Source organism: Penicillium oxalicum, chromosome IV (genome assembly GCF_001723175.1).
Source record: "Penicillium oxalicum strain HP7-1 chromosome IV, whole genome shotgun sequence".
In the NCBI taxonomy this organism is placed as follows: domain Eukaryota; kingdom Fungi; phylum Ascomycota; class Eurotiomycetes; order Eurotiales; family Aspergillaceae; genus Penicillium; species Penicillium oxalicum.
The window spans coordinates 1,039,192-1,053,104 of record NC_064653.1 but is presented as its reverse complement, the minus strand read 5'-3'; the positions used below and the strand labels follow the sequence as shown (position 1 = coordinate 1,053,104).

General features: G+C 51.0%; 6 protein-coding genes across 6 annotated transcripts; 2 read left to right on the top strand and 4 right to left on the bottom strand.

The window, feature by feature from the left end:
* Positions 1-700: 700 nt before the first annotated feature.
* POX_d05154 (putative small nuclear ribonucleoprotein F) lies at positions 701-1,171 on the bottom strand (the record flags this gene model as incomplete). Its single annotated transcript, XM_050114005.1, has 2 exons — positions 701-767; positions 900-1,171. 2 exons carry the CDS (start codon positions 1,169-1,171, stop codon positions 701-703), a joined length of 339 nt encoding a protein of 112 aa, XP_049968956.1.
* Positions 1,172-1,926: 755 nt separating this feature from the next.
* Positions 1,927-2,943, bottom strand: POX_d05153 (UPF0587 protein; the record flags this gene model as incomplete). Its single annotated transcript, XM_050114004.1, has 4 exons — positions 1,927-2,286; positions 2,452-2,517; positions 2,607-2,721; positions 2,909-2,943. The coding sequence occupies 4 exons, from the start codon at positions 2,941-2,943 to the stop codon at positions 1,927-1,929; spliced, it is 576 nt and encodes a 191-aa protein (XP_049968955.1).
* A 398-nt stretch (positions 2,944-3,341) lies between these two features.
* On the bottom strand, positions 3,342-5,240 carry POX_d05152 (uncharacterized protein; the record flags this gene model as incomplete). The annotated part of the gene is made up of 1 exon (XM_050114003.1): positions 3,342-5,240. The coding sequence occupies one exon, from the start codon at positions 5,238-5,240 to the stop codon at positions 3,342-3,344; it is 1,899 nt and encodes a 632-aa protein (XP_049968954.1).
* A 983-nt stretch (positions 5,241-6,223) lies between these two features.
* On the bottom strand, positions 6,224-7,205 carry POX_d05151 (uncharacterized protein; the record flags this gene model as incomplete). The annotated part of the gene is made up of 2 exons (XM_050114002.1): positions 6,224-6,452; positions 6,547-7,205. The coding sequence occupies 2 exons, from the start codon at positions 7,203-7,205 to the stop codon at positions 6,224-6,226; spliced, it is 888 nt and encodes a 295-aa protein (XP_049968953.1).
* A 1,136-nt stretch (positions 7,206-8,341) lies between these two features.
* POX_d05150 (uncharacterized protein) lies at positions 8,342-8,965 on the top strand (the record flags this gene model as incomplete). Its single annotated transcript, XM_050114001.1, has 1 exon — positions 8,342-8,965. The coding sequence occupies one exon, from the start codon at positions 8,342-8,344 to the stop codon at positions 8,963-8,965; it is 624 nt and encodes a 207-aa protein (XP_049968952.1).
* A 1,366-nt stretch (positions 8,966-10,331) lies between these two features.
* On the top strand, positions 10,332-13,239 carry POX_d05149 (uncharacterized protein; the record flags this gene model as incomplete). Its single annotated transcript, XM_050114000.1, has 3 exons — positions 10,332-11,899; positions 11,955-12,579; positions 12,640-13,239. The coding sequence occupies 3 exons, from the start codon at positions 10,332-10,334 to the stop codon at positions 13,237-13,239; spliced, it is 2,793 nt and encodes a 930-aa protein (XP_049968951.1).
* Positions 13,240-13,913: the final 674 nt, after the last annotated feature.

Sequence of the window (13,913 nt, the reverse complement as noted above, 5' to 3'; positions counted from 1 at the left end):
CTAGCTGAGCCCTGAGTCCTGAGACTGAGCCACTTACGCCTATCATTACTAGCATCGAGGCAAGTGCCATCCGACAAGATAAAGTATGGCTATTCTGAAACAGGCAGCTCGTATACAAAGCAGCCACTAACAAAATTTCTTGTCCAAAGACGATCGTTCGATTTCGGCCAATTGCCGTGCAAGATATCAGAATTTCCAAATAAGTAACAATAAAACGCCTCATGAATGTTGGGGGAGGGGGAACAAAGAAAAATCAGTCAGTCCACAACAGAAAAAAGATGTGGACATACGCCGCATATTGAGGTCTTGACAGCCCAAAAACAAGCAGCAGCAAGCAGCAGCTTCCACGTCGAGCCAAAACTCTCGGTGACCGTTCGGTTTTGTGCCCTGTCAATGTACAATGCTATTCCCAAGATGCCATCTCCTGAATCGGACGAAGACCATCTTGACCGGTGTAAGGATGAAAGCTCTCTTCAGCAACGAAACCCCCCCCCCCCCCCCCCCCCCGTAGTTGTCGGGTCCCATCTTCCTTTTCTTTTTCTTTTCTTTTTCCCAAGTCCGACAAACAGATTCTCGGTGATCATCCAACGGTTGCCAGTCTCCTCGGGAGTATAAAAAAAAGGAAGAAGAAGAGAAAGGTCCACTGCGCACAAGGGTCACCAAGCAGTCGAGCAGTCGTATTTCATTTCCCCGCAATGACCTATTTTAACCCAAGATCCGTCATTTCCACACTGTCTGCCGATCCCATCCAGAGGATATTGTTACACCTGTAAGCATCACGATCGTTTGTCAGTCCCATCACAATCTCATAATTGACCCTCGACGCCGTCCCGCTCATCAACGGAGTTGTCGCCCACGATTGCACCGAAAAGTCCTCTCATGAGTAGGTCTGTACGCACCGGATCAGAACAAGACCCAGACTACCAGTGTGCTTGCCATCAATGTATTCCTCCGTATCGCGCAGCAAAACGTTCATGTAGGAATCGATGCTCTCCAATGCGCCCTTGTATTCGGTCTGGCCCCACTTCAGGCGGATGACCATCTCGGTGCCGACTCTGCATGTCAATGAATTCGCATTAGCAATGTACTCCGCTGCATGGAGGATGTGGTTGCGCAAATCCGGGGAGCGGCGCCCCGGGGGATCATCCTGGACGGCGACGGATGGGGACATGGGAGTGAGACGCTGCGTACCTAGCCTGCAAAAAGGGCCGGGGGTTGACTGGTTGGAACTGCGAGAGCGCGATAGGTTAGCGAATACTCGGTGACTGAAGGTTCAGCAATTGGGATGCCTCGTGAGGCGCGAGACGGAGCTGGTGGTGATGGGGGTCAGAGGAGGGGAAAGCTCGGGACATACACTCATGATGTTTCGATGAAGTGGCGGAGTGGGTAAGTCGATGAAATAGCACGGGTGTGAGGGGGAGAGGTTCGATATAGGCGCTGACTTGAAGACGAATGATCTATGAGCTTGCACCGTTTGCGAGAGTCGTGATCTGGATGGACTGGATCTCGGAGTTGGTGCACCGCGAAAATGTGAGCTGTTCGGGAATGGAACGTTTGCACCAATCAGAGAGACAAATTACTCACCGCCTTTCATGTTCTCATGCGCAGCACTAACTGTTCAAGCGCCTCTTCATCTGTTTATTAATGAATTAGTTGTCAAAAAAGAGTTGGCTCAAGCCATATGAATCTCTTTATTTTGACAATTTCATCCTATTTGTGTTGTGGTGTCGGGCCCATATACCCTCAAAAATTCATCTACCAAACCTGGTTCGAACCAAAATCCTCCGGCGGTCTGGCTAAAGAACCCATCTACACCATCGAATGTCCCAGCTCATGGACAAATCAATGTTCAAACTTCGTACTTTTAGGACCCAAAATTCATCGATGATTCGAGATATTGTTTCACACAGCAATATTGTAGCTCGACTATGCCCGTTCAATGCTCCACTTGACCTCCTTGATGCTCACTTCCTCACTGGTCTTCTCATCGTAGTCGTACCACTCACCTTCCGAGAGGTCGATACCAGTGAAAGAAGTTGAAGACTCGGCACCTTGAGCCTCCCATTCGCCCTGGAAAAAGAAAAGCAAAAGCCAGTCAGCCACCGGGATAGGGGACGAGTACTCGCATTGTGAACAAAATGCCAGCGCGGGAGGTCTTACGTCGGCTTTGAACTCAACAAATTCTAGGCCACGACAGTCCAATTCGATGATCGTGCGGCCCTTTTTCTTCTTCTCCTCGGCCTCATACGCATGCGGTCCAGCCGTGATGGAGGCAGAGTGCGCTTTCTGATTCGGGCACATTAGTTATCTTGTTCAAGGACGCGGATGCAATCATGCAAGTCGCTCGAACAGAGCCCAAGAATGAGAGGGGGGGAGAGAGAGAGAGAGAACAAATTGAGGAGTCACGTAGCAGGTAGCCACGGACATGAGAAGGGGAATAATCAAACATACCGAGCACAAACGACACTTCCAGACAAAGTTGGCTTCACCCCGACTACCGGGGATTTCCAATTTCTCCTACCATTATAACTCCCGATTCGTATCAAATGACTTTCTTCGCCCCAGTCGGAAAATCTCGCGACCATGCTAATCATGCATGTACTTACGAAACGGTTGAAGGTGACCCATTTCGGGTGCGTCTCACGGCACCCGGTGCATTGCACCTTGAACGTGAAGTAATAAGGGTTCTCCTCGGTATCAGTGGGCTTCAGGCCAGTGACACTATCCACATTTGGTCAGTTGCCGCGATCTTTGGCTTTTTATCCTGCCCTACCTCGCGCTTCATGATTTTATCCGGTCAGGTCGGTGCCGCCGGTGACGATTCCCTTGGTGGGGGGGTGCGCGGGGTGCCGGAAACAAACACGAGCAAGAGGTAAAAGCACTGTCCAGGCATATGGCTACCACTCACCCTTCTAGTTCAGCGGTCAATGAGAGAGTGAGCATGGTGAAGGAGGTAATGCGTTGACTGATCCAAAGTGAAAGAATTTCCGCAATAATTGACTCGGACTTTGGTCAGGGCGTCGATGACAATGCTGGGTGGAGACGGAGGACAGATCGGGCTTGGCATGTGACCACCAGATATCAACCAGACATGCGCTCGATCACTATGGTTGCAAAGTTTGGACGGCTATTCTGAACAAAATCTACTATGCCAAACGGACACAATGACTTGTTTCAAAAGGTGAATTTCTATATTTATATTTTTTGACGAAAAATAGACCCACAGAAAACGCTCAAAATGCATCAAATAGTCGTCAAGGACAGGGGAAAAAAACACATGTACAGGTGGTATCGGGGAGACGTGCAACGTTGAGCACGCATCACGAAAGAAAATCCATAATTTACAACCGGCTTCCTTGCGAGCTTTGACCAAGCGGCTTGGTCGAGAAGGCGTTGAAGTACTCGTTGAGCGCATCAACCGTGCCGGAGCCCTCGACCAGCTGGATGGTGCACGCAACGTGACTATCCGGACGAGTCACCACGACACCACCCTTTTCAACGTCAAAGCCAAGCTTCTCGTGAGCCGCAAACTTGGCCTGCGGAACTCGAATGTCCGGGATATCGTCCGCGTACAGATGATGATGGTAGTCGCGAAGGATCTGCGGGATGGAGTCCACGTCCACCTCGTTCTTGTTGGCGGCGTAGATGACAGAGATAGTAAAGAGTTTCGAGTGAGGGTTGTGGCGCTCAAAGAAGGAGACACTAGCAATGTCGGGACGGCGATAGGCGGAAAGGAAGGAGCGCTCCTTTTCCAGGTTGGCCGCGAAGTCGGCAATGGCCTTGCTGGTCTTGGCCTGGTTGCCAGCAAAGACGTAGATGCGGAACGATCCATTGACGGGGACCTCCTGTTCCAGCTCAACAAAGTTGGCATCCGCCAGGCGCGTCACCATAGAGGGGGTAAAGGCGCGTCCAGGGGTCAGACGGACTCCAGAGATGTCGAACAAGCTGGATTTGGCGGGATGGCTTGCATCCCAATTGAAGACATTGGGCTTGTACGCCACTCCGTATCCACTGGTGAACTCGCACGACGACTTGAAAGTCTTGACAAACTCATCCTCTTCCTCCTCGTTCCCGGTCGAAACAGCCTTGCTGGCCGAAATCTCGCCGGCGTTGGGGCGGCGCTTAGAGAACAAAGCGGCGTACTTGGCGTCAAAGTCCAGGAGAGTCTCGGCAATGTCCTTGCGCTCGCTCTCGTAGGTACTCAGGGTGGACCGATCAGCTAAGCCACTCTCAACCGCGTGAATCTTCCACGCCATGTTGAGAGCGTCGTGGAAAGCCGTGTTCATTCCCTGGCCGGCCTTGGGGCTGTGAGTGTGGCAGGCGTCGCCTCCCATGAAGACACGTTCGTCCAGGGTATACTTTTCAGCAATGCCCTGGCCGATCGGGTAGACGGAATACCACTCCACACGATCCCACTCGACCCAGTACGGCTTTAAGATGTTCTTGGCGGTCTGCTGCACCTCCTCGGCTGTAGCCGTCTTGCGAGGGTTGAAATCGGGGTCAGTGGACGAGGCGATCTGCACATAGAGACGCACCATGTTGTCCTCTCGCGGAATGACCATAATGGAGCCGGCATCGGAGTGAATCGTGCACTTGGTCTCGATATCAGGGAAGTTGGTGCGAACGACACCATCCATCACACCCCAGACGTAGGCGATGGGATCCTTGTGGCGGATCTTGATACCCAGCTGCTCTCGCACAGAGCTCCGGGCTCCTTCGCCACTGAACAGGTACTTCGTCCGGACTGTCTCGATGACGTTGGTATCGAGGCACTTCAACTTGACCTCAACGGGGTGGTCACCCGTACCGTCGTTCTTGAAGCCGACGATAGTCCATGGTCGGTCCACGCGGGTTCCAGCTTTTTCCATCTCGTCCAAGAAAACACGCTCGATCTTCCCTTGGTGCACCAGCGTGGTGAATGGGTAGCGGGTATCAATGAATCGAGGGCAGCTGGGCCAGCTGCCTGTGCGAGCGATGCCCGATCCATCGCTCTTGGGGTCCCAGAAAGCCACGTCGTACACCTTGGCAGGCTCGTAGGCCATGATGGCGCGCTTCAAGCCCAGGTTTCGCAGAATCTCCGTCGACCGAGGCTGGATGCCATCTGCACGGCCTGTGGCGGTTGGTACCGGGCGGTTGTCGATATGCTTCACTTTATAGCCCCACCGGGACATACATAAGGAGAGGAGCAGACCGACCGGACCAGCGCCGACGATCACAATATCAAAAGTCTCCTGTGGCATTTTGATCCGTGAACGTGTCAATCAATCAACTCAGTCCAGACCGCTGAGGAGGAAACGAATTCTTCGTATTGTGTCTGATCTGGGTGGAGCTGGCAGGTGATGGGGGGGGGAAGGGCTTGAGTAATGCGCCTGTCGAAGCGATCACAGAAAAAGTACGCTGAGATTGAAGAATATGGCTCTGAATGTGACAAGCCTCATCACTATCTTGCAAATAGAATGCGAGGGCCATGGCTGGCTCATAAATACTCGCAACCAGGCCGGGGTAGGCGGGCCGCATGGTTGGAGCGAGTGACGATGCGCAGCCCCGGCATTGAAGATCGGTTGAATCGTGGAGAGATGAACTTGATGAGATGGGTGAGAAGCCAATCAAAGGCCAGATGGACTGTGGGTAAAAGGCTCTGGTCAGCATGTGGGGGGGCAAGAAGTGAGGAGACCGTCTTTTGGTCTCGTCAAGACCCCAAAGGCCGAACGTGCGGGCAGCGGACTGACTGCCGTCTCTGATCCCGAGCTGCCTTTGCGGCAGGCATTCAGGCTGGTCAGCTCTCATTGGCTGCGAGAGCACGCGGGGGAACTCCATACCGTCATGCGCCCGGAAGGCGCGTTCGGCATGTGGACAGTGGAGTCACGTGATTAGAGGCTCGGCAGGCTCGGCCGGGACTTGGGCGGTTTCGAAGCAACGAGCCTAAAAGAGGCTGGACCATCCAGAAAGATGGTAGAGACACAAGGTTGGTAGCCAGATTTTGCTATATCTACGAAAATGAATTGTCTATTGGTCGATAAGTACAAGGAAGGGATTGACATTTCTCTGAAGCTATCAACTTGACCGCTGTTGAAGGGGTCTGGTAACTGATGAAGCCACCGCTAACATATCATGAATCAAACATTGTAGCCGCAACATAAGTCATCACACGTGGGCTACCCGTATGTAGGGGAGTAGGTAGGTTGTAGACACCGAACCACACATTTGGGATGAGACATCACGATTAAGGGACGTTAGGATCCCCCTTCAAACAGTAGGCCATGAGCTCGCTATACTGCGCATCGGTCAAGCCGATTTCCCGATTCCCAGAGTCAATCGTCATCACACCGGCATTGACGGCCCCGTCCTGATCTAACAGATCGGAGCAGACAATATCTGCATTGTTGTTTTGCATATAATTTGTGATGATTTGCGCAACGCCGGAGACAGCGGCCCGGTCAAAGTCGTTGAACCTATGATCTTCAACGTCAGCTCGTCCGGCTCAGACCACAGAAAGCCAAAGGGGGTCAAAGGCAAAAGAGCTTTCTTTTTTGCCCCACTACATACGCCTGCTGGTTGTTGTCTTCCCAGAAATACGCGGCCACTATGCCGCCATCATCGTCATTTTCATCGCGTTTCATTGATGCAGTCGAGCGGGACACGGCTCGAATTCCCATCAGTGTGCCATTCTGTCGAAAGTGAAGATCATGATGAACGCCATCGACGGTTGTACTGGCAAAAGGTGTCCAGACCCCGTGGGCAGCACCAGCCTTCAACTGACAATGTGTAGAGCAGGAGGTCGTCGGCTGCCAAGCGTCCTGGACCACACCAATCGTAGGATACAGAACGTCCCGTTTCACATTTGAAGCATCACTCGGCCCGCTTGAGGAGATGAAGAGAGTCAAGAAGTTTCCAAGGACCACGGCGATGGCAACGCCCGCGCAGACCCATGGAATACCAGACTGACAGGCAGCAACAGCTATGCCGCTATTCGCCGTGATAACAGCCAGTACCACGCTGGTCTTTGGCTGGGCGGCTATCATCATTTCCTTTTCATCACTACTGGGGATGGAGACATCCAATATGGCCCAGTTGTAGGGGACCATATCTGTCGTGATCGATGCGGGAGTCGTGACAACGGCATCATCGCCAGTAGGTAAAGGCGTGCCTTGCACTCTAGGTGCAAGGCCGGGTCCGATCAGACAAAGAAGTTTGAAGAGCTGCATAATAAAGTAACTCAATTGATGGAGCTCAGAACTGTCTTTTTTCAAGACACTTTTTCTTTGAAGGGGCCACAAACAGTATCCATTAGCTAGGTCTTTATATAGTTTCCAGCAACTCCTCAGGCCCTCTTCATTCCACTAGATGTTAGGTTTCATTCTAAGTCGACTGCTATCCTTGGTCGTCCCTCTACCTAAACACCCTTCCTGGGCCGAAGGAGCCGTAGTTATGCATGAACCTCGATGTAGACTGAAGCGTACAGGTGCAATGAGGTTACACTCGCTTGTTGACGAACTAGATCAGATTGGCTGAACGGCCCCGGCCATCGCCAACATTGCTCTCTTCTCTGACCATTATTGGTAGTTGGTTTGCTAGATTGATGCAAACCCCGCATCTGATCCCAAGAAGGATGAAAAGAAGTTTACTTTGCCGTATGCAGATGGGCTAGGCATGAATGTGCTTCTCTTCCCTAGTCGGTGTTTCACCGAGCCAGCATGATGTATCTACGAGTTTCCATTGTAATCACCACCTGCGTGAACCATTGTACACCATGGATCTGATCTGCTGCGAACGTGCCATAGGGATTAAATGCGCTGAATTATGAACAGTGTGCTGAGGTCGAGGAATACTGAGTACCCTGCGCAATCGGCGCCGAATTAGAACTCGACGCAATGGGGAGGCTTGACGATCGGAAAGCCATCAAAGCCTTGGCTAAAGCTTAACCGTTCGGCCCCTTTCCGCATGCCCGTCATGTATGCACGTCCACTCGTAGTTTTCAGGGGTACACGTGTTCTCGCATCCCAATTCATACAACACATGCTGTTTAGATTGGCTCGCCTTGGTGAATTGCCCTGTCAATGCATAAGATGACACATTTTCTCTCAGCTTGTCGTGTCAGATCATAATGACGCTCCGTGATCAGACCTCCCAGTAGGTACATCAAGCACTGCGCCATCTTCGCCCTCGAGTCATGGCGCTCGGGCACGTTAACCGGTCGCTTACACAAATGTACATCTATTACGGACCCTCGCATAACCCGCATAATACGTATTAGGGCCCATGACAGAAAATACATGCTCACCCTTGTCGCTTCCAGTTCCTTCTTTCTTCCTTTTTTTTTAAGGATTGCAAATCGACGATCATGGGCTCGGGAACACGAGCAGTGCACCCCGAATCTTTCACGCAGCGCAACTCCTTTCCTTCTTCGTGTTTCAACAATTTTATCAAGGAGCCGATCATGAATGCACTCCAGCAATCCACCGTTGGCTTCGCCCTACTTGTCCTATCCACTTTGCTCCTACATGCCATCACTCTGTCCACTACCTCTCGGATTGAGGAACACTTGAATCACCCAGATCATGTGACTCTCATTCTCGATCGTATCCAAACGCTATCAGATGTCGTGGAGAAACTGTACCAAGAAGTCAAAGCTGAGCCGCTGGGCGTCAACAACCCGATACCCCCCGTGTCCACTCCCCGTACCAGTCTAGAGCAACTAGCCAAGTTCATTGTCACCTATGGGCTAATGATCACTTGGATGGGGGGCCTGTACTTATTCTGGGATGGCCTAGAGTCCGTCCGCTCCCATGCGCTCAAGGTCTCCCTTCTCGGCTCCATGCTTCTGACGGCTAACCTTGGGTTGATCGTGATGCTCCTGTTTCTACCAGTAAGCGCGTGGCACTCATACGTTTCTGGGACGATTGTTGCGGGCGGCCTAGGCCTTTTTTATGTTGTGTTTTTTACCAGTGCCACGGATGATCTGTGATCTGTCATGTTGCGTTTAACTGCATGTACTGCGGCATTTTCGGGGAGATACCTGATCCTAGGTATATATGGACTACAAGCCTACCATTTTTCTATTCACTCAAACTAGGATCGGTGCCAAGGTATTGTCAACTCTCGGTAACCTTAGCTTGAACTTGCTTTAAAACTGGCTGCTAGCCTTGGCGGCCACTTGTATTCGAATACTGTTCACGGCTTAAAGTTTAGTTAGTCAATATTACACGAGGCAGGCAAGACTGCTTCGCTGCATGGATATCGAGTTGTAAATCACCTGGGCGAACCGGTGCGATGGCACTACTTTGAATCGAGGGGAAATTACATTGAATCTTGTTCCTAAGGATTACCAGCCATGAACTGGTCAAAGATATATGTGAGAGTCAGAATTGAGGGGAGGTGAAATGGATGCTGGATTTGATGCTCAGTTTGAAATGGATCGAAGCCATGATGGCAATGCCGAAGTCGATGATGAAGTCGGAAGTAAAAGTCATTCTCGTTTACTAGGTAATGAGCCTAGGATTATGTCAATAGATAAGTGGTGTAATTTTTTTAGGCGATGGATCATTTCCAGAACATGGAGATACACTATTATTTATTCGTTGGACGTCGCTTCGTATCATTATCGGTGTTTGGGAGACTTAACTATCTAGCCATGAAAAGATTCTTTCTTTTTCTGTTGCACACTCTAGCTTTCGCCTTAGAATTATGGGTCAGATGTTTGCCTCGCAACTGTTTGATAGCACCAGAAGGCAGCAGTCTGAGAGTTCCACTTGGGGTCTTTGGCCCCAACTAGGAGAATTCTCATTCGTCATGTGGTCTTGCCAGCGTGGAAAACAAGCGCAAACATCCAATTGTGCCCAATTATGTACCAAAAAGCTTGGTCAAATTAAGCTTAAAAGAAACCCAGCATGGTTTACTAGCCCCAGTGCACCCGTGCAGCCTATTCATCGGAGTCTCGGGATTGGCTATGCTGACGAAGGCTTGTGTCTTCCATTTCATTCCTAAAGAGGAAATATTCGTGGCATCAAGGTCACACATCGTGTGCTGCCTTCTCGAAATTGTTGATACCAAACAATTCTGTCTAAGGCTGTCATTCATTGAGCTAGATAGAGCGTTCTAGCCTCATTTGAAAAAGATTTAAAAGGTTCCAGTTGTCAGACTTCTTCTCCCTCTTTTGTTTTCTTTACCCTAGTGATTCTCACTTCCATTCTCTTCAAGAATAATTCCAACATCTTCACTCAAAACAACTCTTCATACTGCTTCTTCCACAATTAAAATTGTAGGACTGTGGTGACAGCCTTACCCAAGACTTCTCGCATTTCCTAAACATCAAGCATCTCACTCAAAACACAATGGACGAGCTCTTGAAGCCCAGTATTCTCAAGCCAGAGGACAAGAGCACTGAGCCTTCCTCTCAAGAGCCAGAGCTTGAGTATCTTCAACCTCTCACCTACAAACCCGCCTACCCCGGATACAATCCTCACTACCACGGCCCTCGTCTCAAGGGTTTTCCTCACCCTGACTGCAACGAGCCAGATTGTCCTTACAAGACGCCCCCTGAGGAGACTTCAAAGCTTTCGAGCCCTCAGCCTGACGCGTACAGGCCTGTAGTTGCAATCACTGAGCATGTTCCTACTGTTGAACAGCGAGTCGTCGATTGTGTCAAGTCTCTTGTCTACAAGCCTCTATCATCCGGATACAATCCTCATTACCACGGCTCCCGTTCTGATATCCTTCCTCTTTCTGACTGCAATGATTCCAATTGTCCTTGCCAAGATTCCTTCCAGAACCCTCCTCATCTCGAGTTTCTGAAGCCTGAAGTACACAAGCATGATTCCTTCGTCGCCAAGCACATTTCACTGTCTCGGGGGCCAGAGCTCGACCATCTCAAGCACTTTGCGGACCACACCTCCTACCTCGGACAGGACCCTCAGAATTCTGGCCTTCAGCTCGAATGGTGGCCTCACCCTGATGATGTCGAGTCGTCGTCGATCACGAAGCACCACCCGGAGATTGATCATTCTACTCTTGACGTGCAAGTGCCGGGCCCCCTAAGAATTAATCACAATGATGAGCAAGTACAGACCGGTTATCTCGATTTCTTTGCACACAAAACTTCTCATGTCAGACAAAATCTTCAGGATCCTGGTGTTCAGCCTGAATGGTGGCCTCACCGTAATGATGTCGAGTTGTCTTCAACTACAAAGCACGTTCCTGAAAATGCAGGTTCCAACCATGAAGTCCACATTTCAAAGTCCCCAAGCGCCAAGAATGCCTCCCAGGAACGAGAGCTCGAGCATCTCTATCCTGTTGGCGGCAGAACTTCCTACGTCGGAGACAACCATTGGATCAGCGGATCCCAGCTCAGTGGATATCCTGATGCTGATTACGACGAACTCGAGCTCTTCAATGCCAAACACGTCTCTCGAGCTCCCCCAGTGCTTGAGCGTCCCAAGTCCGAAATGTGCCAACTGATGCCTTTCACTCTTAAGCAAATGATCCAAGAGCCAGGATACGGAAATTCCAAGCGGGACAAACACAAGCACATCTCTATTACTGGGCAGGAACCGGAGCTTTGGTACCTCAGACCTGATCTCTACGAGCCTAGATCTCTCAGCACCCTTCACCATTCTCGTGATCCGAAGATCGATATCGACAAGCTTGAACTTGATCTCCACGAGCCTCCCGACTCTGGGTACAGTTCTACTTATGGCGTTCCCAGACGTGAAAGGTACCACTACTTTGGTCACGAAGAGCCCGAGTCCCCCAGTGTCAAGGATGGTCTGTACACACCGAGAGCTGAAATATTCGACCATGTCACTTCCAAGTATTGTGGGCATCAAACTGTGCGCGAAAGATACCCGGTCGAGTCCCAGGCTGTCTCCTTTGTGAGCGAGAGTTCCGGGCTCGGAGGAAACAGGTAAGCACATTTTCTTATCTTTCAGAATCAACACGACACTAAACCGCGTTCACAGTTATCACGACTACTCTGACATGGCGCTTCGTAATCCATATGCTAGTGATGACAGTGACCATTCCCCCGTGGGCTTAAATTGCCGCATTGTCCCCAGTTCCAATCGAGTCGCTCGCCCACTGTCGATCGCCCCGAATGAGGAGGTCATCATTCTCCACGCCTTGAATCTTGACCCCATTGGGCCAGAGCCGGATTCTGAACCAGCTTCGTCCGTCGCTCAGGCCGATGAGGACGAATGGCAGAAGTCGTTGGTCCCAGCGCGGCTCAACATCCCGCACAAGCGAGACCTGTTCCACGTCCAGCTTTCTCGTCTGCATGAGGAGGATGGGGAGGTGGTCTCTGAAGTTGTAGGTTCTGCGGCCAAGGCAGACTTCACCCCGACCTCGGCGGACTCCTACGAGTCCACAGAGTGGGTATCAGGGCTGGACACTCTCTCCATCGATCCGGCCGCGGCCTCCCCTTGTCAGTCCAGCTCAGAGTCACCTGAGCTTGAGGATCGCGTGCTCAAGCGCAAGATTCTTTGGGGAGAGAAGGGTTTGCTTGGAGGCCCCTCTCAAGAGGCTCGTCCCACGTCCCGGTTCATGGCCGGAATGAAGAATAAGCTGAAGGCCCAGCTTGCGGAATTTGTAAGTGGCTCCTTTCATTTTCGCCTCACTGCTTCTTTCAACTCTAACCGTGAGCTGTAGGTGGACGAATCCAAGTTCGGGCTGAAGCGAAAGCCTTCAAACGCGGCCTCTCTTGCGGCGCCAGGAAGCTCACCTGCGTCACTCGTCACCTCGCTAGACTCCACCGTCCAGGCCAAGCTGTACGCCGAGCTCGAAGTCTTGATTTGCAACACGGCAAACCAATTCATTCTCGAGCAGTACTATGGCGGACGGATCTCCCAGCACTCGATCGACAAGGTCAATGCGGCCTGGAACGCCAAGAATCAGCACCACGTGAACGAATTCCGCTTCGACCAAGCGACGCAGCGAGAACTCATCGTCGCCAACCGTCGTCAAATTGAGTTCACTGGTGATTCGGCCTGCCGGCCCGCTTGTCTACAGACCAATCTGCGCAACTGGAAAAGTCTTGCTCGAGAGATGAGTGTTCGCACGTTTTGTCTTCCGGACTGTGCGATTCGCAAACACCTCCACGACCTTCAGCAAATCCTCAGTATGATGAATCCGAAGCTGGAGGTTCTGCTGGATTTCAGACGTCTGAGCTCAGATATCAATAGCCAGATGCTGGATAAGGAGATTGCCGCCCGTCGTCAGAGTGAGGCTCGCCAGAAGAGAGGATTCTGAGCCTACAACAGAGCAGGATTGGCCGGTCCTGCTCTAGCTTGCATTTCACGAACTGGCATTGCGCGGAATCAATGCTGATGCGTGTGGCTATGCTTTCCGGGTAACTTCCGGCCTGACTTTTGATGATGAAATGAGTGATGATTTAAATGTACGATACCCCATGTTTGTTTGTTTTCAGGGGCCATGCTGCGCTGCCGTGGTGGTCCGTCGGCTGAGGCCTCTTTGTTTTTAATTTCTAACTCATAATGATGATTCTTCAATTTTAATTTTTTTTCAAGTTTAGCCCTCAGGTAACACTTTCTGTTTTTTTTTGATTAATTTGAAGCTTAATTCTTAGCGTCGCAATGATTGTGTTGGAACAAAATGAATGCACTTTGACAGCTGGAAAGCATGAGAGTTGACGGCTGGCGGCAGCAAAAAGCTCGAGCTTTACAGAACGGCACGTGCAACGACGTCATTGGTCTTCATGAGGACAGCACTAGGCAAGCTCCCAGCTTTTCCCACACACTCAAGCCCACAAAGCTGGACGTGTCTCGGACATATCCTGCTCAGAGGCTTCACCAGTAGCAGGTACGTTACGAACAGGGGACGAAAGCCAAAGAGAATCGAAGCACAGCTCGAACATGAAGAGCATCTAGCGATCGGCCCCCAGATCTCGACGAGGCCCTACCATA